Below are 25821 nucleotides of genomic sequence, written 5' to 3' on the forward strand. Positions count from 1 at the left end.
CACTTCTAGTCATCTTGACTATTGTTTTGCTTTCCATGGATATCCAATTCCAGGTATGCCAAGTTTCTTTTACATCTTTTTATCAGCCTTCTTAGCGTTTTTACCATAAATTTTCTTAACTACTTTTGAGGAATAGCCAATGTATAAGAAACGTTCTGTTTAATAGCCAGCTTCGGTCCTCTCTCTGGAGGGTGCCATAGGCTTGCCCTAATGTGCTAGGGAATACAAGAGCACATTCACAGTCACTGCTTCCTAGTCATTGCTGCTCTTGCAGCCCAGAGCAACCAAATTGGGAAGACAGTACTTCTGAATTGAAAAGAGAACTTGAGCAGAGCTGTACATTGAATGATTCACTGCTGGGGCAAGGCACAGCTCTCCATCTTTCTGATCAGCATCTTCAGTCCTGCAAACAGCATGGCATTGGCCATGGGTGGGAGATCAGGAGTGTCTCTCTGGGGAGAGAACAGGTCTGAGTTTCACCTTGGCTCTAATTATGTCTTCTGTTCTTTCTGGAACAGGGGAATCAAAGTGATTCATCTTTAGCATTTTGAAACTGTACCTCCACACCTCTTACCTTGATAAGCAGGAGCACAGGGTAATTCTTTGTCTCACAGCTTTCAGCCTGCTACTGAGGCCTACTGTTGGCTCTGACTCGGGGCTCTCACTCTCAAAATCCATCACAAAAGTCCCTGGTTGCTGCCAGTGACGTCGGGGCCATTGCCTCAGTGCCAGTATCACCAGGACCCATCTCTGGCTGCTGCCAGGGCAGGAGACATCTCAGTTCTGACATATAATACACAAGTTCCCACACATCATATATCAGTCCAGTGGCCATACAGGTGCCTGCTTATCTCTTTAGTTCCTTCCATAAAGTAATTTGTGCCAGTACTGTCAGCCTCAGAAGTAGCTGTATCGCTGGCTCTTTGCCATATGTTCAAACTGTGGGATTTCCAGCATAGCTAGCAGTCCAAGAGAACAAGTAATCATAAAATCTCTACTTACTTTACACCTGTTTTGTTAAAGGACTTGAGGCTGAACTGTATCCAGATTCTACAGATAAAGACTGCATTTTTAATTTTTTTAAGTAATGCCATTTTTTCCAAATTGTACTTCAATGCCAGTGCAGTGCTACTAATGCTAGTTCCTTCTTGCACACATAAAGATGGCAATGCCAATGTGTGAATTGACATAACTTTCTCTTTTTTTTCCTTTTTCAAGTGATACAGGCATCATACAGTTGTGTGTTATATCATTACTGGGAACTTCCACATTTCTGCCGTGTTCCCAGAGCAGTCTTGCTCTGTGTACTCTGGGCACTTAGTGCTTTTTCTTCAAGCTCATTGTGTCATATTTTTCTCAATTAGAACCTTGTGCTATAATTTCTTTTTCTTTTAGCTTTCATAACAAAGTAGGTATTGTTAGCACTGGGAATAAGGTTTTTAAAAGCACTTCCTCTCCTGTTTCCCATCCCATATGGTTGTACTTGTTCTATCCAGTGGAAATTTGTGAGAGAGCCTCCGGAGAGAATTATTTCTTTTTTGAATGCCTGAAAGGCTCTGATCCTCTGACTTCAAAGGCATTTGGGGCTACTACTTTTGAAGGGAAAATTCTGACAACACCTGATCCAATATAAGTTTGTTTTGACTGCATTTTACTTTGTTCCACTGAATTTATTCCCTTTGAAATTTGTGGTCAGACTGAAGCACTAGCAGAGCAATTATCACCTTTATTTGTATGTTTGTGAAGCTTTTAGCAGTGCAAGGTTGAGCTGAGTGGCAGATCTAAGTTGGCAGGGTGGCATTGTGATGAAGTGGATGCAGTTTTCCTCCTGGCAGTAGCTGATTGCTGTTGGTGCTGATGCAGGGTCCCTGTGAGCCCCCACTGTCACAAGGTGCCCCTTAGGCTGACATGGGCTCTCTGAGAGGGAGAAATGGGCCCTGCTGTGTCTCACAGGGCTCTCTGGGAGGGAGAATTGGGCCCTGGGATGTCTCTATGGCTCTCTGTCAGGGAGAATTGGGCCCTGCTCTGTTGCTGGAGAGCTGCTGACCGTGAACTAGTAGAGACAGCATGTAAGTAAGTCTTCTTTCTTTGTATACAGGGATCAGCTGGCTTACCTGGAGAAGCTGGGCCATCTGGAGACCTGGGTGAAAAGGTATAATAATGGATCTGACTGCTCAGCAGCTTTGAAAACCATTGGGGTGATAAAGTACTGGTGAGAGATCATTTGCTGACCACTGTCAGCGCTAATGTTCCTGTAGCTATTTCAGAGCATGGGGATTTAAAAACTTGTAATCCAAATGTTCCTATTTGAGATATGTATCTGATATCCTTGATTTTGCTTCACAGTTAATTTGGAGTTGACAGATTTGATACCTTTCTTATATCACTTTACTATACTGCTATTGTTTCAGAGAAACTGGCATGCATTATACTTGTTTTATACAGTACTCACTGGTTTTGCACTACTACATAATGAAGAAAAAAGCAGAAAGGTAAAACTTGGCTCCATACATTAACTGAATAAAAAAGACAAGCCTGAGTTTTGTCTGCTGTGCAGCAACTGTTGTGTTTGTGAAAGCAAAGCCTGGCAGACTCAATGTGACTAGAACAGTATAAATAGCTTAAGTGTGTCTGACATGGTTTTATTTAGGTGAAGTATTTTAAAACTGAAAACTAGGAAGTTATTACTGGACTGCATGCCAGCTTCAATTATGATAAAAACATAATTGTTTGTGAGAATGATGCAGGACCATTTGTATTTCTTTCCTGCAGGGCTGAATTATTTCACCTAGACTAGTGTCTGCTATTTAGATATTTTATTGAGGAAGTCTTAATCTACTATTAGGGAATTCCATTAAAAGCTGATTATAATTTATGTAATCTGTGAAAGGAAATGCATCAGTGGAAAGCCCTGCTTTAGATTTAGACAAATGTCTTACAGTTTTAGTGATAATGTCATCTTAGAATTTCATGTCAGAGGATTCTTGTTCTTCATAATTACACTTGGCCCAAAAAGATTACCTTGTGATACTGCTGCTAGCTTAGCTAGGAGGGGAAAAGAAGTAAAAGACTAATTAAATTGTCATGAGCAAATGGAAGGAAGCTTCTTCATGGTGCAATAATTGTCACTACTATGCTGTTTCTACAGAATTTATTCTTCCTCTCTTGTGGATTAAGTAGTGCAAGGTAACACATGCTATGTGGATTTAAATGACAAATGTATTTCCAGTCTAATTACAGTATACAATATAAATTAGAGTGCTATTACTATGTCATGTGCACTATTTGTAATAAAAGTGTAATCTTCTGAGGATAATCTACAGCTAAGTCTGATATTTGGGCTGGATGTGACATGAATGAAAAGTGAAAAGGTATGGGAGACCAGAAAACACCCTTCCTGCTTTCCCTACTGAAGTTGCTTCATCAGCTGTTGAAGGGCTGGCCTTCCTTTTAGAGCTGTGCTTTCCTAACACATACTGAAGAAAAAAGGAAGAGAGAAAAAATATTGTCTTTTTTCTTTGTTTGCTGTCCTGAATTTTATGGATTAAGGAACATACTATAAATATGATGCACCCAACAGAGAGAAAACATCTAGCAGCAGTTCTCTGAGACTGATGTAGTCAAACCTCTTCTTCAGTCTTCTAGGAAAGAGAAGACATAGAAATTCAGTTGTGTCATTTTTTTAAAAGATGAATAGGCTTGTAGGAGGAAAGAATACAGAAATTTTAAAAAAAGAAAAGTTAAAAAAGGTCTCTGCACTGTTTCTGAAGGGCAGTCTCTCAACCAATAGTGTGATGCACTGACAGGTGCGCTCAGTGGACATTGGAAAAAGGGGAAGAATATTCAATGTTCTTTTCTTTTTCTTCTCTTTCTTTGTTGTTAAAGGGTGAGAGGGGCAGTCCAGGACCTGTAGGCCCTCCTGGAGAAAAAGGTGCCATGGTAAGTTACAAGTAATGTAAAATCCACAATTATGTTACTTATAAAAGCACTTTAGTCTCCAAAACAGTAATAAGTTCTCTCCCTTCTAGCTGTGCAGACCTTATGGGAGAGCAGTATTTGTGATGCATGGTCCCTACGAAGTTTCATTTTGTGGCTTTATCTCCTCTGCAGCAGTGATTGCAAAGTGATCTGCTGAATGAAACTGTAGAGCAACTGCATTTTTGAAAAACTGCTCTAAGCAGGGAGAATTAACAGGAGAGAAAGTAAAATACCCATTTCCTGTGTAAACCTGAGTAACCCAGGTTATCCAGATAGAGTAGTAAATATCATCACCTCTAGTTCCACTGCCCAGCACTTCCCAAAGAGCTCCTGGGTGCCCCTCCTGTGGGGGACAGGCCTCCTGGCCAGACCCTTGTCCTGAGGCAGGACACAGCACTCCATGGAGGGCTGCTGGGCTGCACAAGTGACACACCACACACATGTGCCCATGTTCTTGTTGAAGTTTTCTAGAAAATGTGCTGCAGGCTTGGCTGTTGCTATAATAGCAATTTAGATAAAACTTTTCTGTCTTTTCTATGTTTATTTTAATTCTAGGGCTATCCAGGACCTCCAGGAGGCCCTGGACCTGTGGGGCCAGAAGGATTACCTGTAGGTATAGGGTGGTGCTTTGGTTTGACGTAAAATGAGCTATTTTCAAATTGTCTTGTTGCTTTGGTGAAGCTAAGAATGGTTTCTAGTTTGTATTGCAATCTATAAAACTGTCATGAAAATGCACACGAGGACAGAATCTGTTCACTTGCTCTTTGCCAGGATGATCTATGAGAGAGGGAAAAATAATTATATGATTTACTCATCCATTTAAAAATCACTCCATTGAGACAAGTAGGGAAATGAAATTTTGCAAGGATGGTTAATAATTGAATAATATTTTTAGAATTCATTGGTGCCTAATACAGTATGAATAGATTCATTATGTGTTTAGTTTCATTGTTAATAAAAAATAAATTATAATCTCCTGTGTATAGTTGATATAATTTGTCTACCATGGGTCTTCAATGCAGATAAAAACAAACCTTTTTTTCAGAAAATATTAATGCTTTTTAACATAATGTTGCTGAAATACAAGTATCTTCTAAAAATTTTGGGATAGTAGAAGTAATCTATCCACCAGTCACATCAGTGTTTTGTAAAAATAATGTTAGATAGAGTCTGTTAATTAGATTTTTCTACATAAATTGTACAAACACAATTAATTGAATTTGAACCATGGGTGAAAGTGATTGATATTTTTTTCTTGCATTGGTTGTTGCTCGAGGTGCATAAGCCTTGTAATTTTGAGGAACTTGTGTTTAGAAGCCAATGAATAATAAGTTTGTTTGACATGTAGGGACCTTCAGGGGCACGAGGACCATCAGGGCCACAGGGACCCAAGGGAAGAAGAGTAAGTACCCATGCTCCTTGTGTTCCTTAGAGCAGAGAGTGATGTGCTGCAAAGATGATTCTGGAATATAACCCATTTACAGCTGCTCCCTGTGTCCTCTGCACTGAACTCCTTTGTACTGAAATCAGGTAGATTATATTTGTATTTCCGTGCAGGAAACAATCTGAATCTTCATTTCTCCTCACAGTGCAATGGGCTTTGCCATTGGTTTCAGCTGAGAGCAAAACTAGAACCAAGATGACCACTTGACTCTTTCTGTACACATAAACATGCAAAAGTTGCCATTTATAACAACGACTGGACTATTTCAATGTTTTAAGGACAATTTTCTTTACCTGCATTTACTTCCTTGGAAATACAATCAAAGTCTCTCAAAGACAGTTTTGAGGGAGGCAGAAGTGTAATCAGAAGTTACTGCATGCTAACTTTGAACCTGCACTTGTCAGATTGTCATTTCCATTTCATTTTATGAAGGAAATGGATTTTCTCACTGTATACAAAACCCTGATCCAAAGCCCACATTAGTGAAGTGTCTCTCACCTTAACTACCAGTTTGACACCATATCCATGATTCCTAAGAGACTTGTACAGCTCATACCAGGGGCTGGACCAGGGTGTCTTCACAGCTCCATTTATTCCTGATAAATATCTCTATGATTTTGGCAGCACATCATGGAGTACAGTGCTTATAATTAAAGATCACTCAAAATAAATCCCAAATATCCCAAGGTCTGTAAAAGTCCAGTTTTGGAATTGTGATTTATGCCTTTGCCTCCACCCAGCATGACTGGGAATGTCTCATGAAAGAGGCTCTCAGGACAGACCCAGGTCCTCAGGCTCTGAGAACAAACTCCCACTGAGGCCACTGAGAATTTTTTCTGCTCTCAAGATCAAAATATCAGACCAAAAGTGGAATCTCACATAAGGAAAATATCTGAGGTGCCCTGAAACCTGGGGTTTGTCATCTCTGGCTTCAGAAGAAGTGTCAGAACCCAGAGCTCTGTATGGAAAGCCTCAGAAAATGCATAGCACAGTCAGATACAGCAGTTAAATGGAAGCATATGGAAACCTCCCTTCATTGTGTGGAAACAAGAATGTAGCCTGTCTTCACAGCTGGAATCTGTGAGAAGTCTTAGAAACACTGACCCTCTACTTGTGCACTGTCACAGAATGGAATTCATTCACTTCATAAATTCTGGACCTTTCTGCAATGGTTTTGCATCCAAGCTTACCCAGCAGCTCACTCCTGTCTGAGAGTATCCAGCTGTTCACTCTGCAGTTCCCCAGGAGCTCTGGCCAGCTGAAGGGAGCCTGTCTAGGAGCCTATGGAATATCTCACCCTGGGGGATTTCAGGGAACATGCCACTGGGCACAGCACTAGCACAGAGCCTCCTTAGCTCATGCCTGGGACTTGATGCACTTGGCTGGAATCATGTGGAAGGTCTATTACACTTTATTTTTTTAGTATTAATCTTATGAAAACACAGAGGGAGAGCACCATTTTGTAGCTACTTCAATGGCAGAATGCCACTGAGGGTGAATGTATCAATATGTAGGAGAAAGAATTTCTTTCCATGACCAGAGGGAAGAAATGCATTAGTCTGGAAGCGTGGCAGTGTAAGCAGCCATGAAGTCACTGTTGCATGATCTTCTGTTGTCTTTGCTAATGTGTGACATAAAATACAACATCAGAGACTGCTTTCACTTCCTGCCGTAGTCTTGGACTAACACAACTGTAGCTCCTAGTTTGCGAGAAAGAGATTCTGTATCATTAGACTGATTTTATAAGTAAGACCTAGGCAAAATTGCCAACAGGTGCGAAAATTCTTGGCATTTAGTATTCTTCAGATTGGCATTTGGTATTTTAAAGCTCAAAAGAAGTAATTTTCTGTTCTTTCCTGGAACACAGATCATGAAGTTTGGACTTGAAAATGCAGATAAATGACACAGTGAACTGCTGTAAATTTAGGGTCAGGCAGCAGCAACCCCTGTCTCTAGCAGCCAGTAGGGCTGTCCCTGGCTTAGTGGTGTCTGTACTGCCATGAAGAACCTCAGCTGCCTGAGGACATCTGTGCTTTGTTTTAATGAGTGATATCTTTCATATTTCTCATAGGGAATATGGAACTTAGCAAATTGTGTGCACTTGGAAAACAAGTGTCCAGTATCCAGGGTGGTTCATTGATAGCTGAATGTTTATGTCTCTTAATTGTTTGAAGGAAGTGAGAGTAAATTGATGTCGTTTTCTAATATTGTTCCATATCAGCCACCAAAAAATAGTAGCTATATATTGTGTTTGTGTAATTTCTGCTCTTCTGGTATTTGGGAGACAGGATGAGAAGGAAGAAAAATAGTTAAATTGTGCTTTTTGCCTTCTTAGATGAACTTTTTCTCAGATGATCATCCTAGAGTTTTCAGTGTAAAATGTTCCATTTTAGAAACAGAGCTGAACCCAGTCCAAAGAAAAAAGCAGTAGCAATCATTTGGCAGCCTCACTCCCCAGCTCTCTTGGAACCTAATTTAAATAACAGCAGGCAAATCAAGTATATCTCTCATTCTGTACTACCTCTAGTAAGAAATTGTACAATCCAATTCATCTCTGCCAATAGGAGTCACGCCATACTATTTATAGGAATGTTATTGTGTGCTTTTGTCAGGATATTAAATTGCCTTTCCCTTGGATTCCTGCCCTTTGTTCTGTGGCTGGCTAAAGGAAGGCATGGCCCAGAGGATCATGTTGCTTGCTGTTACTTTGCTTTCAATTCAGTGTTTTATAGTAGAAGGTTGGTTGACTTTTTTGCTTAACTATTAGTGATCAGATCAGTTGTCATGGGCTGCCATGAACTCCAAGGTGAACTCGAGGTGAACTCCACTGAAATGGAGATCTGTGTAAGTGCCAGAAAGGTTTTGGTGTGTTATGTGCATAACACAGACTAAGAATCTTGTGCAGTCTTCTGACAGGCCTGTTCCTCAAACTGCAAGCTATGATCCTCTTCATGATTAAAATTATGTCAGAAATGTTGAAAGACTTTATCTGCTAATTCTATATGATAGAAGATAAAGCCTAGAAAGACAATTCCTTATTGCACAAATCTGTAAAATGGAATCCTGTCTTTTTTCTTCCTTGAATATTTAATCTTGGGATTCTATCCTCTGGTCAGCCCTGTGGAGAACACACGAAGAGAAATGACAGGTCACATATCTAAAAAGTCTGAGAAAAATCTAAAACTATCCTGCAATTGCTTAACTTCAGGCTGTCAATTTCCCCCTTCCTTGTGTTGCCTTAGGTGGTTCCTCCATGGGTCTTCCTTGAGCTTCTGTCCCTTCTACCCCCACAGCTGAAAGACCTGTCCTCACTCCATCTCAGTCTCTTCCTGAATTTTCATCACAACTGATACCTGTGTTGCAGATAGCAGTGACAGAAAAAAGTGAAGAGCAGTAACCTGAAATTAATTTGATCAATATGTTTAGCTTTCTTTTGAATTATGCTATAGAGTAATTCAACAATTGAGTTACCCAGTTGCATAATCTCAACATGAGTCACAATATAAATGTTTTTATAAAAGCCTCCTTTGAAAACACCACTAGTGTTTTGTTTCTAATCTCTGAGGGCACTGAAGTCACAGATTTTTTTCCATAGACTTCAGTATTGTTTGGTTCAGGACCTTTCACATTGAGTGCCATGTGGTAGCTCAGTGTTGTCTTCTGTAGCCTCTTTTCCTCTCTAGCCCAAAAAAGTGCCTCTAACTGCTCAGTCCTGGCTTACACCAGAACAGAAAAGGTGGCCAGACTAGCCCAAGGATTGGCTCACAAAGCTGTGTCCCACACTACAGAGTATTTCATGCAGCTCTCCCTGCCTGCCCTTTTTCCTTTTCCTATGCTTTCTGTGTTGCTCTGTGCTGGCCAGAAGTAGCAGTGCTGAAATGATGACAGATGAATTCTCATGGGATATTTCTGGCTTTGCCAGGTTTGTGGTTATATATCAACTCACAGGAAAGGCCTGTTCCTGAGAGGTTTTCATTTCAGGAGAAAAGCCTAAATGATTCTGGATACACTCTGTTCCTGAGTTACCAGTCAGCCATTTTCCCTTTTGCTCCAGAGAAAAGTGTTCCAAGGGAGGTTTTGATATTGATCAGTCAGTCTGAGTCAGACACAATTCTGGTATGTTTTTTTCTCAAAATATTCAGGAGAGATATGGAAGTCACAGATATTTTTTTAGGGGGAAAGTAAACTAAATAAACTCAGATGTGCTTCCAACAAAGTCATTTTACAAGGCCCTATTATTATAATTTAGAACAGTTAGATGATTGAAAATCAGTCATGATTGGATGCCCTTCGCTATAAACCATGACCCAAGATGTCAGGTTCTCTACAACTCAGAAATTCACCATAGAAATGGAGACTGTTTTCCTCTAGGCACTGCCATAGTAGTGTACCAACTCCTTCTGATGCCAGCCCAGCCCAAATGCCACCAGGAAAGTTGTTATGTCTCATCCTCTCAATGCACACTGCTGTAAAGAGCCTGTCTTGATACTTATCTAGCTTTTCCTTTGAAGTGGTCATTAGTTTTAAGTTGTTATTAACTGGTTTTAATTTAATGTTCCATACCTAAACAGTCATGGTTTTTAGAATTATGGAAATAACTTCCTAAGTTAGCATGGATAAAATATTATTTTCCATTTTGCTCATGACATATTTAAGGATTTTTCATTTGCTTGTAAGCTTATGAATTTGGATTCCCAATCTAAATAAAAAAACTCTGAATGTTTTGGCAATAGGTATTTGCCATATTATGCTACGATAATATAACAGGTTATCTTTGTTCATCTATTGCTTATAAAAAAAAAACCATTTTACTCTAACAATAGACCACAGTAGTTCACAATTATAAATTTCTTCTAATCTTGCCTCAAACTGGTTTACTAGTGGAAGAATTTTATCTGCTTTTTCTAGTCTTACTAGCAAGATTAATTTTTGTATATACATCTTATAATGTGCTCAAAAGCAAGTACTCTTTATATCCAGTGATCATCTAAATCCCTCTAAGTCCATGTCTGTTTCTTGAGTACAAGGTGGATGAAAAAAAGAGCAGAAAACATCAGCCTGCCATCTGGCTCCAGCAGGGATTCTGAATGTTTTATTTACATACTTTTAAAAAAATCTTTCTTCTTAAGTTCATAATTCAACAAACCAGAAACTCATTTTATTCTTCGAAGCTTTATTTCACATTTGACTCACAATGAAAATTGGTTTTCCTGCTAACAAAATGTTTCCCCTCTCCTAAAGCTTATGTAGCATCTCCTTAATGACAAGCAAAAATAATGCATAATTAGTATTCCCAATCACTTGTTCAATATTCAGGGGCCAAGAGGTCTCGATGGTCCTCCAGGAGAACTGGGAACAGAAGGTGTTAAGGTGAGTGTTTGCATTGCTCAGTACTATATAAAACACTGAGGCAGAACATAACAAATAAAAGTAAACAAACAAAAAAACCTCCAGCTCAACGTTGCAGAAGCCAGTGATTTCCATTTAATCCAAGAGACGTGCAAATTTCTGGCTTTTCCAGGTACATTGAGGCATTTGCTGTAGTTACCCAGCATTTAAACTCGTAGTAACTGCATGCAGCTTATCAAGTAAATGTATGTAGAATTTACACATTGTTTGTTATTTATCAGGGAGAAAGAGGTGATTCAGGAAAGAAAGGAGTCCCTGGGCTCATTGTGAGTATTGGAGCCAGTGCTTGTAGTAAGCTTTAACACAGTAACTCTGATTTCTGAGCTGTGTTTGGAAATTACTTGAAGCCAGCATTTTCTTTTGATTTTTCTCTTTAACCAGGGTAAAGCTGGAAATCCAGGAGAAAGAGGAGATCAGGGTGCACTTGTGAGTATGAAATTCAGTAATACTTCTACCCAAAAAAATCCAGAAAATCTCATACTTTGTTTGACACTTGGGTTTGAGGAAGTTTATCTATTTCAGAGCAGCTGGAAAACTCTGACAGTTTGCATTTATTCATACAAAGAACCAGTGACAGAAGTGCAGTTTTAAGGATGAAAGTCTTTGTGACATAGAACAGTAATTCTTTGATAGAATTTGGAGTAGGTCTGTGTTATCAATGTAGGGATAAATGTAGAAATGTGTTAAATGAATATCATGTATAGAAGAAAATTCCTTCTTTTAGTGCTTTTTTGAATGGAAATCTAATATGTTCTATTTGAGGCTTTTTTTACAAAGCAGGTTATCAGTCAGTCCAAATTGTACTGGATTTTCAACAAAGAGAGAAGCAAAAAAACCCCAAAAATTAAGCAGGAATGATGGTGATTTTGTTCTGCAGTTGAAACTCAAAATGTTGATTTTCACCATACTTCTCTTGCCTCTTCTGCTCAGATTTAGGAGCTTATTGCCTCTCACATTTGACACAGGGGGTTTTCATTTCCTCTTCATTCACTAGAACTTTTAGATGTATTTATATTCACAGAAATAAATGAAGCAAAACCTCATTAGGCTGAAATGATGTGTAATAGCACATTTATTGCAAAGTTCAGGATACTGATGTATTATTCCCACAACTACAGTTTCTAGAAGACAGTGTGAGAAAAAAATGGTATGAGAAAGGTTGAGCAGAGAGAAAAGTGTGCTGTGAGCCTGCCTGATGATCTAAAATAGCCCCTAGGGCAGTTTGGACACACAAGCAGCACATGGATCTAGGGAGAATTACAATGAACTGGTAAATGGTGGCTCAGCTAAGATCCATTTGTATGTAAAAGAAACTGAGGAAGGACTTACTCAGGACTCCCTCACCTGCCACAGAAGCCAGTGATATGTCAGTGCATGTCAACCAGAAAAAAAGGCCAAACATACTTCATGGGTGTTTCTGTGTTAATTACTGTGTGAGCACAAACAAGAGAGGAAGTGGCTGTGCTCAGACTATGAAGGACCTTCTTTCCAGTGATTTTTTATTTTATTTTAATCTTCCAGGGTTTGCTTGGGCCTCCAGGAGCCACAGGAGACAGAGGACCAATGGGAGAACCAGTAAGTTGATCCTTATGCCTGCTCAGAGTTTTTCCATGTATTTATTATACAAGCTCCCTGACAACTCAAGCTCCATTTTACTGAGATCCAGTATTTCCAGCTGTGGTTAGGTAGGAATTGTGGGGTGATTGCTCCACAACTGCAGAGCTGGAGTCTGCCTCCCTTGCTTAATGTAATTTGTTCATAGAGAGCTGTTAATCTTGTTGGGAAGCTCTGTAGTAAGGGGGGCACAACACAAGAGAGCATAACAGAGCACAGACCACGATATAATGTGGCTTTACACCATATTGAGGTAGAAATCTGTGTTATGGATTAGGTAAATGTATGTGGCAATACTTTAGTGGTGGTTTTTTAGGCAAACATGGGGATTGTTGTTCAGGAACACAGGGACCACATCTATTTGGCAGGTTAAATTTTCAAGAAGAGGCTGCTGTAATAAACCTCAGACATTCCTCTGCTGGATGGATTCTTGTTACTGTGTCAAAGCCTGGCTCACTTTCATGAGGCTGATATTGTTACAGAAGATCAGGAAGAACCTGCAGCAAATAAATGCACTGAACTGCAAGATATAGCTGTGGCAGAAATAGTATTGCAGCACCATCTCTGGGGGGAAATCAGATTATGTAAATACAGGAAAAGAATATATGCTGTCTAAGTAGGATTTGGGAGAAGGCTCCCATTTTCTGGTGCAGAAATCTGATAGAGTTGTTAAAAATTGTGTGTTTACATTGCTTCTGGAAAGTAATTTTGCACAGTAAATTGCACATAGTTAATTTAAATCTCGAAAGTGAAATGTTGATAAAAGTTGTATTAATTTTAGTATTATTATTAGTATTTAGTAATTTTTATAATATTATTTCTACTAATCCATCCTTACAGAAAGTAATTGCACATTTTGGGGGCTAGAAAAACCCCAACAAATTTTCTTTAGGATAGAATTGCATATTTAACTTGAGCTCCCAACCTGTAGGAATGGCAAAATATTTCACAGAAAATGTGTTTCTTCCAATAGTTATCACTGGATTCTTGTTATTTCATCTCTTTCATTTATTATATCTTATCTTCATGTTGCAGCATCTGAGAGCCTTACAGTGAAAGGTTTATATGTCAAATTCCTGCCATTTTCTGGCCAAGTCTGAGTTTTCATATCAATAGCATGCCTGTCTGCCTTACCTAATCTAAGTGGTCTACATTTCTCTGTGCTCACCATCATAGAAACTACATGTTCACTGTCAGAAGAAAAACTTATCCTGTGAACAGGATATCTTTTCTATCAAGTCCTGAAAAAGTAAAATGTCTTCAGAAGAAGGTCTGTGGAGCTAGAAAGTGATAAAATGACAGAAGATATTGCACAATAAAATGCATGGCTCTTTTTTAGCTGCCTATCCAAGCAGCTTGATTTCATCCTCTGTCAGCTGGTCACTGTGGAAGCCAGCTGCTGAGCTTTTCTGGCCCTGTCACCAGTTCTACACAGAGCAAAAAGCCCTAATTGTTGGTGGAAGAGCAGAGAAATATGAGCAATTAAAGCTATTTGTATTAATGGAGTTGATCTAAATTGCACTCAAACTTTATCTACTTGTCAGACATTTCGGTAAAATCCTTTGCAAATTACCTGATAATAATGGTTGAAAGGAGTTCCCATATTGCTATAAAATTTTGGCTTCTGAAAGTTCTGGGAGAAAGATACATTACTGATCCAGCAGCCTTATCTCCATGGTAATATGAAGAAATACTTGATTTGTGAAGCAGACTGAAACTTTGTGACACTTGCCTAGTGGAATTTCATGGCGTTTCTGCAGATGAAAATCAATTAACTTAGTTTAGGACAAAGTGAATTATCAAAGGGAAGTAACTGCAGTTTTAGTTGTTCATATTTAAATGAAGATAAAAGGTAAAATAGATGCATCTGCTGGAATTCTGTCAGTAAGATGCAATTTACATTGTTTTTAAAAGGGAAGGGAATATTCACAGGTCATCAGGAGGAGCAAAACCATATGCAGAGTCTGTAAGAGGAAGTGAGACAAAGTAAGAGTAAATATTTGTTTAAATGGCTTCTGTCATAAATAGAAGCAGCATCTTTCTTTTACATGAGAATTGTAGATCAAGAAAATGTTTTGAATTTAGAATGTGTTTAGACATAATGAGTCCCAAAGGGATAAATAGATATGAACTTCAAGGAAGTTCAAAGACTGGTTACATGCAGAGATCTGATTTGTCTGGACATACATTCCCAGTGGCTGTGGAATCAGCTGTAAGCTGTTACAGCTTCTGCTCCCAGCACACAAATCCTGCTCTATGAGCTCAGATCTTACATGTGCAGAGAATTTGAGCATGCCACTTTGGGAAATGATCCCTGGCTGTTACTGCAGTAAATTTACTCCTTACATGTAAGGCTTATCATAAAATGCTTATGCTATGGTTATCAATGTTACTACGAAGCCTGTAGTCTGTTATGCCTCAGTGACTGTCCTGTCCATGGTGAAGTAGTTGTTTTCAGCTAATTCCATACCAGACTGTAGGCTTTTCCACAAAGCAAACCAGACAGTCTAACAAACCTTAATTAAACAAAGTCTCAGCTACTCAAGAGAAGAGCTTAGTTCAGATAATAATTTATTTTTGATCTAAAAGAAAAGACATCTGTGCTATTATTTGAGATGTTATTTCAGTGCATCAAGGTTGGTACTGTATGCCCTCATGGGACTTGGATACACTGTTGGATTCAGGAGGAGGGACGATGAAATACATTTCTTTATTCCAGTTGGAGGAGTTGTGAAGAGACAAATTGAATACTCTACAATGTAATTTAATGTTAATTGAATAAGGCATCCAAAATTTTGTTTAATGCCAGGGTCCAAGAGGACAACCAGGGGATGCTGGCCCTATTGGAGAAACGGGTTTTGAGGTGAGATTTTAATCACTTATCTATCAATTACAAATACTTAAATAATTGACTAATCCTGGACAATACGTTTATAAAAAAATTTTATAAACCTGCAGCTGACTTAAATATCCTGAGCTTGTCAGAGACTCTTACTTAAAGCTGTTACCAAAGAATGTCTAAAATAAGTAGTTTATTCTGTTATAAGCACTGTCTTTGAGCATATCGTTATGACATTTGTCATAGAAGGTAAAGGTTTAATTGAGCAAACAATTTTTTTTTAAAGCACTGTTCTCCTTGCAGTTAGCAGTAAAAGACCATTAATCATATGTTCTTTCAATTTGTAGATAAAGAAAAGCAGCTGTAGAAAGCTGAAGCACTTCTGCTTCTGTTTTTTGCTTTGTTTTTAATATTTCATTGAGAGAAATGTGACAGAATGTATTAGCAGCATTTGTAATGAAGTACCTTAGAGCAGTAGGGATTTGGCGTACTCAAAGAAAAGCTCTTCCTCAGTCACCCAAAATCCAGACTTCTGACTTAACTACCAAGGTTTCTGTGTAAACTTTATGAAAAGCAGTCTGATATCAACAACTCATTAGGGGCTGAGGCCTCCAAAAAGGGTTCAGTTCTCCAAAGGCTGTGTCTGCTTGGCTCCAAGCCTAAACAGAACTGAAGTTGTCAGTCAGATTTGCAGAAGATAGATGCTTGCTCAGCAGTAATTTATGGTGAAAGGTACAGGCTTAGGGGTACTGCTGAGTCTTCAGTATGTTCCTGACCCACACTGTATTTCCTGAACTCCTTCTGTACCCTCCTTTCTTTTCTGTTTGGCTCTAAAAATAAAAAAGAATTGTGTTGTCTAGATTTGATTTTTCAGACCTTCATCTTTCCCAGTGTCTCAGGCCATTCTTCTGCTTCATTTTTGGGTGTATTATTTAGTTGTTGCAAAATTATTACTGTGATCATGTAACAGTAGCTCTTGTACCATGCAGGGACCTCCTGGCCCTGAAGGAGAACCTGGTCTGCAGGGGGAACCAGGCACAAAGGTAAATGTTGAAATTATTCTCTCTTAAGATCTTTATATTTTCAAATTCTCATAAAAGCAAATCAGAGAGCTCTGATTCATTAGCCAAGTAGACAGTGACAGATCATTAAGAAATACTGTTATTGTCATGATGACTCCATCAGCTGTAAACCCTGTCATTGTTGCAAATATTGTCCTTTAAAATGGATTTTCCTTGTGATATTCAGGGAGACATTGGACCTGCTGGGAAGGCTGGAGAACCAGGTGACCAAGGTTTGAGGGTAAGCTCTGGATGCAAATCTTTTTCCACAACAGAGAAGTTACGAATGAAGTGCAGGTTGAGAAATGTTGATTTAACAGAAGAATTCAATAAGAAGCTTTTTTCTGATAGCCTCTTTTTTTAAAGGAAAAAAAAAATCATTGTAATATTGTAGCAAGGTAAAAAGGGACAGGGGCCGGGTGGCTTGAGAGCTGCTCAGCAGAAAGGGACTTGGAGGTGCTGGTCAACAGCCCATCTGAACATGAATCAGCAGTGCCCAGGTGGCCAGGAAGGCCAATGGCCTCCTGGCCTATGTCAGCAATGGTGTGGCCAGCAGGAGGAGGGCAGTGAATTTTTCCCTGTTCCTGGCACTGGTGAAGGTGCACCTTGAGCTTTGTGTCCGGTTCTGGGTCTCAGTTCAAAAGAGGACATTGAGGTGTGGAGCGTGTCCAGAGAAGGACAACGGAGCTGCTGAAGCACAGATTTTGAGAAGCAGTTGAGAGAGCACAGGTTGTTTAATCTGAGGAAAAGGAGGCTCCTTTCTCTCTACAACAACCTGAAAGGAGGCAGTAGTGAGGTGGGTGTCAGTCTCTTCTGCCAGCTAACAAAGGACAGAATGGATGGCCTTAAGTTGTACCAGGAGAGGTTCAGATTGGAACCTTCAGAATAGAAGGAAAATTTTCACTGAAAGAGTGTTTAGGCATTGGAATAAGTTGCCATGGGAGGTGGTGGAGTCACAGTCTCCTGAAGTGTTTGAGAGGCATCTGGGTGTGGCACTTGAGAATGTGATTATGGTGGTGCTGGACTGATGGTTGGATTCAATGGTCTTCAAGCTTTCTTCCAACCTTGATGATTCTGTGTGATTCTGTGATTATAATGTTGAAATATTTCTAATGGTAAATGGCCCTACAGAAAACATACCAATATAGTAGTTATCCACATAAACATGGAAGTTTCAGGGCAGAACTGGTATGTTTTTGAGGTTACTGTAATTACATGTTATATGCTCTGAATCCAAACAAAATCTCAGTGCCACTATCTAAATCTCCAGGGTTATATGGGCATAGTATTGCTTCATTTTTCTAATGCTGATCATCTTGTATGTTTTCTTGCATTGGATATTCATGGGCTGTGATGCTGAAGATAAATAAACTGTAACAGCAATTAAAGTTTTCCAAACATGTATAACACCAGTCAAGAAATATAGGCAGTAACTTTGTTTTCAATTGTTTCTTTCTGTAAGGGTGAACCAGGGCCTCCAGGAGAAGATGGTGTTCAAGGAAAAGATGGCCCAAAGGTACGTTAAATTTTTGCAGCAGATGTAAAGTACTCTAATTGGTCTAAGGACCCAAATCTCCTTTTTTATCCTGGGTCAACACCAGATCAACTGAGCCCACATGAGTGCACTTAGTTTTAACACAGGAGGTTCTGTAAAGTACAGGGTTTTCTGTATCTTTTGGGTACATAGCTAGCTTGCAAGGGCTGCAAAGCTGAGTGGCTTGACAAAGAAAAGCAAGTTTTACCTGAGTACAGCTTTTGTCTGTGGTGGCTAAAGTGCTGCAGGAAGCAAGCCCAAGGCTGCTCTGCTCCCCAGATTAGATCAGTGCTGTGCCAGGGACTGTGGCAGGTGCCAGCACAGGGGATGTCATAGAGAACAATCTCAGATACTCGGTAATGGATGAGGCAAAATGTGGCTGTAGGAGTGTAGGAATGGGATAAACAGGGCTTTACCCTAACTTAGAGCCTGGTCTGAATTTGACTGGTAAGGTTCACATCAGTTTCAGTGTTTTCAAACTCAGAGATCCAGAATTCCCTTTTCTTATGAACAAGTAATTCTGTAGAAGCAGACTGACTAAGGGATTTTGGGGGTTTTTTTTATTGTGTTTTAGGGAGACCCTGGAGACCAGGGACTTGTTGGAGAAGGTGGTGAAAAAGGAGAGATGGGATTACCAGGAATTGCTGGGCCCCCTGGTGAACCCGGCGTAATGGGAATTCCTGTAAGTGTTTTCTGGTTGAAATGGACTTCTTGCTTGTTTGCTTTTAGTAAACAAAATTAATTTTTCTTTCTTCCTTAATTTTTGATTTTCCTGCTTTTCTATGTAATTAGAGATGACTGTATTTAAATAAGTTTCCAATGTGGCTCAGGATTGGTAGAGAGAGGAGACAAATGCTTTTCCTATCTTAAATATGGGACTATCTCGGCAAATGGTGATTCCTCACCATCTGTCATCCAGACACATGTACCACACAACCTGGAGCCTCTCACTTCAGCTCTCTCCTCTCCAAACAATGTGGCATCAAACATACACTGATCAAATAGTAGACAAGCACTAGAATTCACAGACAACATTCTTAGATCAGTTTGCCCATTTGTTCTGGCATCACTCCTAGCAACTAAAATCCATCCATGAAATTGTATGCAACTCCTTCATGAGAGCAATTTTGGAGCACAGCTTCCAAAGCAAGTGTTGTAGCTTTAAATCAGACCAGCTTCCCTTACCAAAAACCTTCATGTTCTCATCTGCAGCTGCCTTCTGTGCAGCTCTTGTATGATGGTGGGGTCTGACAAAACATTGCTTGGAGCTCCAGCTGTTCATGGCTGGGAGCACTGTCCACTCTGTTTTCTAAGTGTCAATGCTACATTCTGCTGTCTTTTGTCCTGGGTTCTTCACTGTTAATTGCTTTTCTAGGAAATGAAAAAAGTGTTCTTTTGGTTGTTGGCACCCTTAGTGTGCTGCAGAACAAGTTTTGTTTCTTTGACTCTATTTTGAATTGGTAATTTTGGGGAACATTGGAAGTTTCCTATGTTGAAATTATTGTAAAACAGCTCAACCCTGGCATATCTACTCTTTATGTAATTATACTTGTGTACAATAATCAACATCAGCAGTGTTTCTGTGCCTCAGTGAGACAGGCAGGTCTGGCAATTCGATTTTTGGGAGGATGTGGTTAGGGAGGGATTTTTCATGTTTTTGTTCTACATGTTCCAAAGGCAGCTGTAGAGCTGCCGCCTTCTCCACTTGTCCTCCCTGGCATCTGGGAGTGTACACATCACAGTTCTGGTTTGACCTCATTCTAGGGATGCAGACAGATCATAATATCCTAGTCTAAACATGGAAATAATTTTCCTATAGCCCATTGTCTAAGTGTTTCATTGGAGGTGAGAGTAATACTACATTTTCCTTAAACAGTAGCTTATAAAGTAACAAATAAGCTTCACAAATCTGTAAAGTAACATTTTCTGCGTGGAAAAGATTTAATGGTTTTTTTCACCCTTATTTGCAGTGCATTTCCATTACTTTGATAAATAATCCCTGAAACTTGCCCATTTGTTTATGCTATAACTTGAGACAGCCCTGCTAACTTGCTTGAAGACACAGTTAATGACATTTTTCCTCCCACCTCTCTGCTTTACCAAAGCCTACTTAGTTGTGCATTTTGGAGCAGAGGTTAAACATGTTTCCAGGCCTTTCTCAATCATTTCTTTTTCTCTCCCTAATAAATCTATAGGGCCCTGAAGGAACACCAGGAAATCCAGGTCAGAGGGGCCGTTTAGGAAAGAAGGTAGTATTTTTCATCTGCCCCAGTTCCCTTCCTTTTATCTGAAACTCAAATTTACATTACAAAATTCCATTGAACCAAAACTATCCCTGTTTTGTGTCATGCTTCAAGCCAATTTTTTACTTGTTAGCCATAGCAATTAGAATTGTCATCATTCTGCAATCAATAACATTCAAGGTCTTAGGAAATTTAAATTTGTATCAAGATGTGGTTTTGCAACTCAGAGCAGTTTCTGCTTCAAGCTTTGACTAAAAGAAAACAAAGACTTAATGAGAAGGCTCTAGCAGAGACTCTTTTATACTGCAGAGTTCTGAGCTCTGACATTCTAATAACTACAGTAAATACCATACAGTAAATGTCATACCTATTAAATAATGCTGTTACACATTTTGATTAAGCATCAATTGCATTTTGAAACTTAGTGTCAATCTCTTAGTATTTTTAATACAATAATACCAACAGGGGGAAAAGGGGCAGCTTGGCCCTCCAGGAGAAATTGGACCTGCTGGTGATTCTGGCCAACCTGGAAAAACTGGTCCTAAAGGTGCAAGAGGAACTCGAGGTCCCGTGGTTAGTACAAAACATTCTTACTTACAGAAGTCTTTCAGCATCAGAATGAGACCTGTTCACCTTTCCAGACAGAAACCTGGGGCATGGACCTGGAAGGAGCCACCTCAAACTTTTGGACATCTGACAGTTATGGGAGTGGGATGGCAGAGCATACCATGGAACACTCATGTCTCACACTCCACATAAACCTCACTGCTGTGGGTGTTTATAAACCTTTGCAGTTCCAGGAACAAAAATCAAGGGGTTTGCTATCACGTACCATCAGCCTTAGCCATGGCTGAAGCAAAGCACTTCAGATGAAGGCTACTACTCCTATCAAATAGGAATCTGGTCCAAAGTCAGCTGAATTAAGTCTATTCCATTAACTTTTGCTCCTTTCATAGTAAGCTCCCCAAGCTTGCTCCATACTGTGTGGCAGATGCACAGAAGCATCCAGGCTCCCCACTAGAGAGGCAAAGTGCCTGTCTCAGTTCAGTCCTGTGGCCACTGAATGCAGCAGTGTGCTCTCCTGAGCACATGAAGTACAGAAGCAAAGTTTGATGTCTAATGACCAATATTTTCAAGAGAAGGAGTCAACTTTCTGAGGTGATGACCATCCCCTGCTTCCCTTAGCATACTAGTACTTGTAAAGAGAGTTCTTCCTCACCTCTCAAAGCTCAGATCTATTTGATTTAATTATGCACAAAGACTATAAGGTTAGGACTCAAAACATTGACCAGTTTTTCCACAGAAGAATGAAAAGCCCAGTATTCTTTAATAAATGAAGTAGGACCTACAAGAAAGTTGTCCATGGTGTCAAATGTCAATATTTCAAGATTTTTCCAAGTGCTTACTTTATATAGTAGACATTGTTGTGGCACTCTACAAAGGAGCTCGTTTCTCTCTCTGATTACTGCATTTAACAGGGACATCTAGGAGGAATGGGACCTGAAGGAGAGCCAGGAATTCCAGGTTATGGGGTATGTTTTTTACTGAATTCATATACACATACATCCCAAAGTAACCCTGTGGTACTCTAATTTCAAATATCCTAGGAATCTGTATCTAGACTACACAAATATTTTCAGGACTCACATATGTTTATGTGCTGTGTTTGCCTATTCAGAACTGTTAGCCTTAAGCAAGGATGCCTGGCTTTTGTTAGTTTGCTCACAGGGGGGGTTTGACCATAAACTTTAAACTGTTGTTTATCCGACGTATCTCACCCCTTCTGAATAAAGTTCCTCTAAAGCTACTACAGCTATTCATCATAAAGAGAGTTCAGCAAACACCACCACCTCTGCTTACTGTCTGGCCATGTAGTTTCCATTTAAGTAACAGAAACTGATTGAATGAGGTTAGTTGAAGGACATAAAGATATTGTGGCTTTCACTGAAAAATAGCTGTGAAAATCATCATAGATTAATTGAGTCATCTTCTTACAGAGCAGACTATCCAGGCTCTTTGGCAAACAAAAACACCCATCACTGACCCCAGCCTTGAAGCAAGAACCAGCCCAGCTCCCATCACCTGCATTAAGCCCTATCAGAACATGTAGTTTCCCAAAATGCACAGAGCTTTTCCTGCACACAGTCAATTTTCTGCCATTGATTTTGTTGTCATAACATGATTTAGAATAATTTTCAAGCAGAAAAAAAAATGTAGCAAGTAGCTAAAAGAAATTTTGGAATTAATTACTTTTTTAATTATTTGTTTTAAAATAATTTGTGTTTGGTTTGCTTCTTTAGGGTCACCAGGGTCCTCCAGGGCCCTCAGGGCCCCCAGGCCCCAAAGGAGAAAAGGTATGAACATGGGTTTCACTGATGTGTTTTGTGAAGTTATAAAGGGAGGAAATGTTACTGCCCACTGTTTTCCACAGCAAGCAGCAAAAGCCACCATTTGCAGTATTTGTTAGTGTTGTCAAAGACTAGGAAAAGAAATGCAAAGTGAGGAAACGGGTCATTCAGAGCTGGAGTCCAAAATTATACTGTTAAAATGTTTGAGGTTTTAAAGCACAAGGTACCCATTGTACGGAACACAGTCTATTGTATCAGACAGCACCACTGCCCTCAGCAAGCACTGCTGACAAAAATAATCAGTGCAGAACCAGCTAAATATTTACTTAACTCTGAGCTGTGAGTACACCCACAGATTTGCCTGAAAGTCCAGCTAGGATGGACAAATGTCTGTGGTTAATATAAAATGTTAGGGACAGGATGTGGCCTCAGTACTGCTATTTTAGTGTCAAATTTATTGTTTTTCTCTCAAGTCTCAAATCCTGAAAACAGATTTGTATGCTTACTGAAACCCTTGTGACCCCAAGAGGGCAGGTACATGGATTCACTTCATGGAGATTGGATTGGAGCTGCCCTTGACACAGAGCTACAACCTGGAGCAAATTTTGCAATAAATACTGTGAAAGGGCATTGAGTGGCTGATGTTGTAAATAGGTTTTGATACAATTTAAAAAACCAAAACTGAAAACTGATTTGTTGACAGCTAAATGTTTAGGTTGCTGGGTCATTTCTGAAAAACCACTTTGGTGCACTGTGGAAGTTCTTAATCATATTTTAATTGTGATTCTCTTTGCAATACTATTGCTAGGTATCATCTGGAATAGATAAGTTTTTGTTTATTAACTTGGATGGCAGTTATTTCATATTTAAATTTTAATCAACTTCAGACTTTATGTTGGAGTCTTCTTTACTCTTGTTTTTCTTTCTGTTAGATGTACTTCTCAAAATAATGGAAGAAATTTTCTTTTTCCCTCTTGTTAAATATCCTGTTTATTCTTTTTTTCATTAAATAAAGACATGGTTATATGGATATTGTTCAGTTAATAATTTTTTTTCTTATAGCTGCCTTTGAGAATAAAGCAAATATTTAGGGTTTTTAGTCCTTAATGTCTTTGGGACATTTAGGTGAATGTTAAAATGGAATCACCATATTCATGATATTAAACCATAAGCATCATGTTCACTTTTAGCATCTATACAACATCTTCTCTGCTTTTTATTAGCATTTGAACTTATGTGCATGGTAGATGAAGTTGAACTTCCAAGTTAACATTTTTTAATACTTTTCTTTGCTTTAGGGTTACCCAGGCGAAGACAATACAGTCCCTGGACTACCTGGGCCCATAGGTGAACCAGTAGGTCTTTCTTTCTCGAAACAATTATACTAGTGCATCTCAAGACAAGAGCAAATGCATTTGTTTCTGAAGCTTTATATCATTGTCTGAGGAATCAGTACAAAACTATAGAATGATGGTCCTTTAATGAGTGATCTCAGTCTGAAAATGCTGTTGTGTGCTCTTTCCTGCTTAAACATCTGTGCCCTCCATTTAATGACATTAATGCCATTAGTCTGTGTTTAGATCAGCACATTTTAGAAAAGAATTTTACCCTGTTTACCCAGAGTTACACTTGATTGCTTTACTAATCAAAAATATATTTTGACTTATTTCATTATCACTGCAAACTAATTCAGCTGATTTAGAGAACTGCATTTTATAACCATTTTTGTACTGAATTCATATGTGGAGTGTATCTCTGCAGCATTTATGAATCTGTCAAAATTATTAGTACAAACTTCAAAATTAAAGCAGATTTTGAGTACAGCAAGTCATTGCAGAAAAGAATCCAATTTTTAATGGATATGACTTACAGAAGCCATAAGAGAGTTTTCCTTGTATGTCTTTCTTGAAACCAGAGTCATTTCATTTATCCATTCAGATTCTAAGTTTATACATATATATATATATATATTTATGTTTTTAATATAAGTATAAATCTGGGGAAGTTCCACTGAGGTCAGTTCTCCCTCCTGTTTCATTAAGCACCATCTAATATTATCTTTTAGCTTCTAGTCTTCAGTTACAAAAAATTTTAGCCTGTGGCTACTGTGTGACTGCAATGCATTCTGTTTAGAAAAATGTTTATTCCTTTATCCAAGCTACCCTTTATGTTTGTATTCCTCAGTTCCCTCTCAGTGGATAGTTTAAGAGAAATCCCAGCTTTCTGTTCATATTTCACTGCAGCATTATATTCAGTTCAGCTGTTACAGTTTGCTCCCTGGTTTGCTCTCCAGGGTCGAAGTGGTGAACGTGGAGATAGAGGAGAGCCCGGTGATGAGGGCTACAAGGTAATACCTCTTGGGTTTTATCTTTTTATTTGAGCTTGGCAGGCTCTGCAGACACGTGGAGTAATGCAGCAGCAGTGTCACCTTCCCTCACAGCTGTGCAGGGATCCTGTGCTGGTCCTCACTGCACTGCTGCACCCCTGGAGCATCTTTCCTGTGGGGACATGGGAGCTGCAGCTCCTCAGCTGGACAAGGCTCCAGTGACCTTAGTGTGTACAAGTACCTGATGGGAGGAAATGAAGATGCGGTAGACAGACTTGTCTCTGTAGTGACAGGACAGGAGGCAAAGGGCAAAAACTGAAACACATGAAATTCCTTTTGAAATGTTTTTTTGGTGATTTCTTTGTTTGTTTGGTTTTGGGGGGTTTTTTTGGGTTTTTTTGCTGTGAGGATGACTGAGCACCAGAACAGGCTGCCCAGAGAGGTTGTGGAGTCTCTATCTGTGGAAATACTGGAAACTTGACTAAACAGGGTCCTGGACAATAATTTCTAGCTGGCCTTGCTTGAGAAAGAGGCCATAAATTATCTCAAAATGCCACTTTTAATTTAAACAGATCTGTGTTTCTGTAATACTGTAGTAGTTAACATTTTTCTCTGAAATTTAAGCACTACTTATTTAAAATCTAATACTAAAAATTATTCATGAATTATATTCAGTCTTTCGGCACATAAAAATTGGATGGTAACTCATGCTCATCACCGATGCAGTTCACTCAAATACAAGAGAGACAGCCCTTGACAGTCAATATCCAAATTACAAAGTAATACAGACAGACATATTAATAAGTGCATGAACCAAATCTATCCTTACAGAAGTGCAGAAATGTTTAAACAATATGTAATTCCCACTTGCAGCTTGGAGTAGAGAACGTAAAGAATAACAGCTCTGTAGAGTTTGATCTTGGAGATCTCACCATACTTTATGTAGGTTATGTCAATGAATCTGGGTCCACCTGACACCTCCCAGGATGGGCTTTACAAGGAATTCTGCAGCTCACTGAGCATGG

General features: G+C 39.2%; 1 protein-coding gene across 3 annotated transcripts in view; it reads left to right on the forward strand.

Annotated features, from left to right (window-relative positions):
- Nucleotides 1-25821, forward strand: part of COL24A1 (collagen type XXIV alpha 1 chain) — a 118339-nt gene that overhangs the window by 71770 nt on the left and 20748 nt on the right. For all 3 annotated transcript variants that reach the window (XR_010441210.1, XR_010441211.1, XM_064719938.1), the window contains exons 25-43: nucleotides 2099-2152; nucleotides 3886-3939; nucleotides 4534-4587; nucleotides 5327-5380; nucleotides 10739-10792; nucleotides 11053-11097; nucleotides 11213-11257; nucleotides 12353-12406; nucleotides 15255-15308; nucleotides 16274-16327; nucleotides 16533-16586; nucleotides 17808-17861; nucleotides 18454-18561; nucleotides 20075-20128; nucleotides 20588-20695; nucleotides 21601-21654; nucleotides 22423-22476; nucleotides 23769-23825; nucleotides 24764-24817. Coding sequence is in view for 1 of the 3 variants with exons in the window: in XM_064719938.1 (XP_064576008.1) it covers nucleotides 2099-2152; nucleotides 3886-3939; nucleotides 4534-4587; nucleotides 5327-5380; nucleotides 10739-10792; nucleotides 11053-11097; nucleotides 11213-11257; nucleotides 12353-12406; nucleotides 15255-15308; nucleotides 16274-16327; nucleotides 16533-16586; nucleotides 17808-17861; nucleotides 18454-18561; nucleotides 20075-20128; nucleotides 20588-20695; nucleotides 21601-21654; nucleotides 22423-22476; nucleotides 23769-23825; nucleotides 24764-24817 (1119 nt within the window). In the remaining 2 variants the exon portion in view is untranslated. The remainder of the gene's footprint in view (nucleotides 1-2098; nucleotides 2153-3885; nucleotides 3940-4533; nucleotides 4588-5326; nucleotides 5381-10738; nucleotides 10793-11052; nucleotides 11098-11212; nucleotides 11258-12352; nucleotides 12407-15254; nucleotides 15309-16273; nucleotides 16328-16532; nucleotides 16587-17807; nucleotides 17862-18453; nucleotides 18562-20074; nucleotides 20129-20587; nucleotides 20696-21600; nucleotides 21655-22422; nucleotides 22477-23768; nucleotides 23826-24763; nucleotides 24818-25821) is intronic.

This window comes from Zonotrichia leucophrys, chromosome 8 (genome assembly GCF_028769735.1).
Source record: "Zonotrichia leucophrys gambelii isolate GWCS_2022_RI chromosome 8, RI_Zleu_2.0, whole genome shotgun sequence".
In the NCBI taxonomy this organism is placed as follows: domain Eukaryota; kingdom Metazoa; phylum Chordata; class Aves; order Passeriformes; family Passerellidae; genus Zonotrichia; species Zonotrichia leucophrys.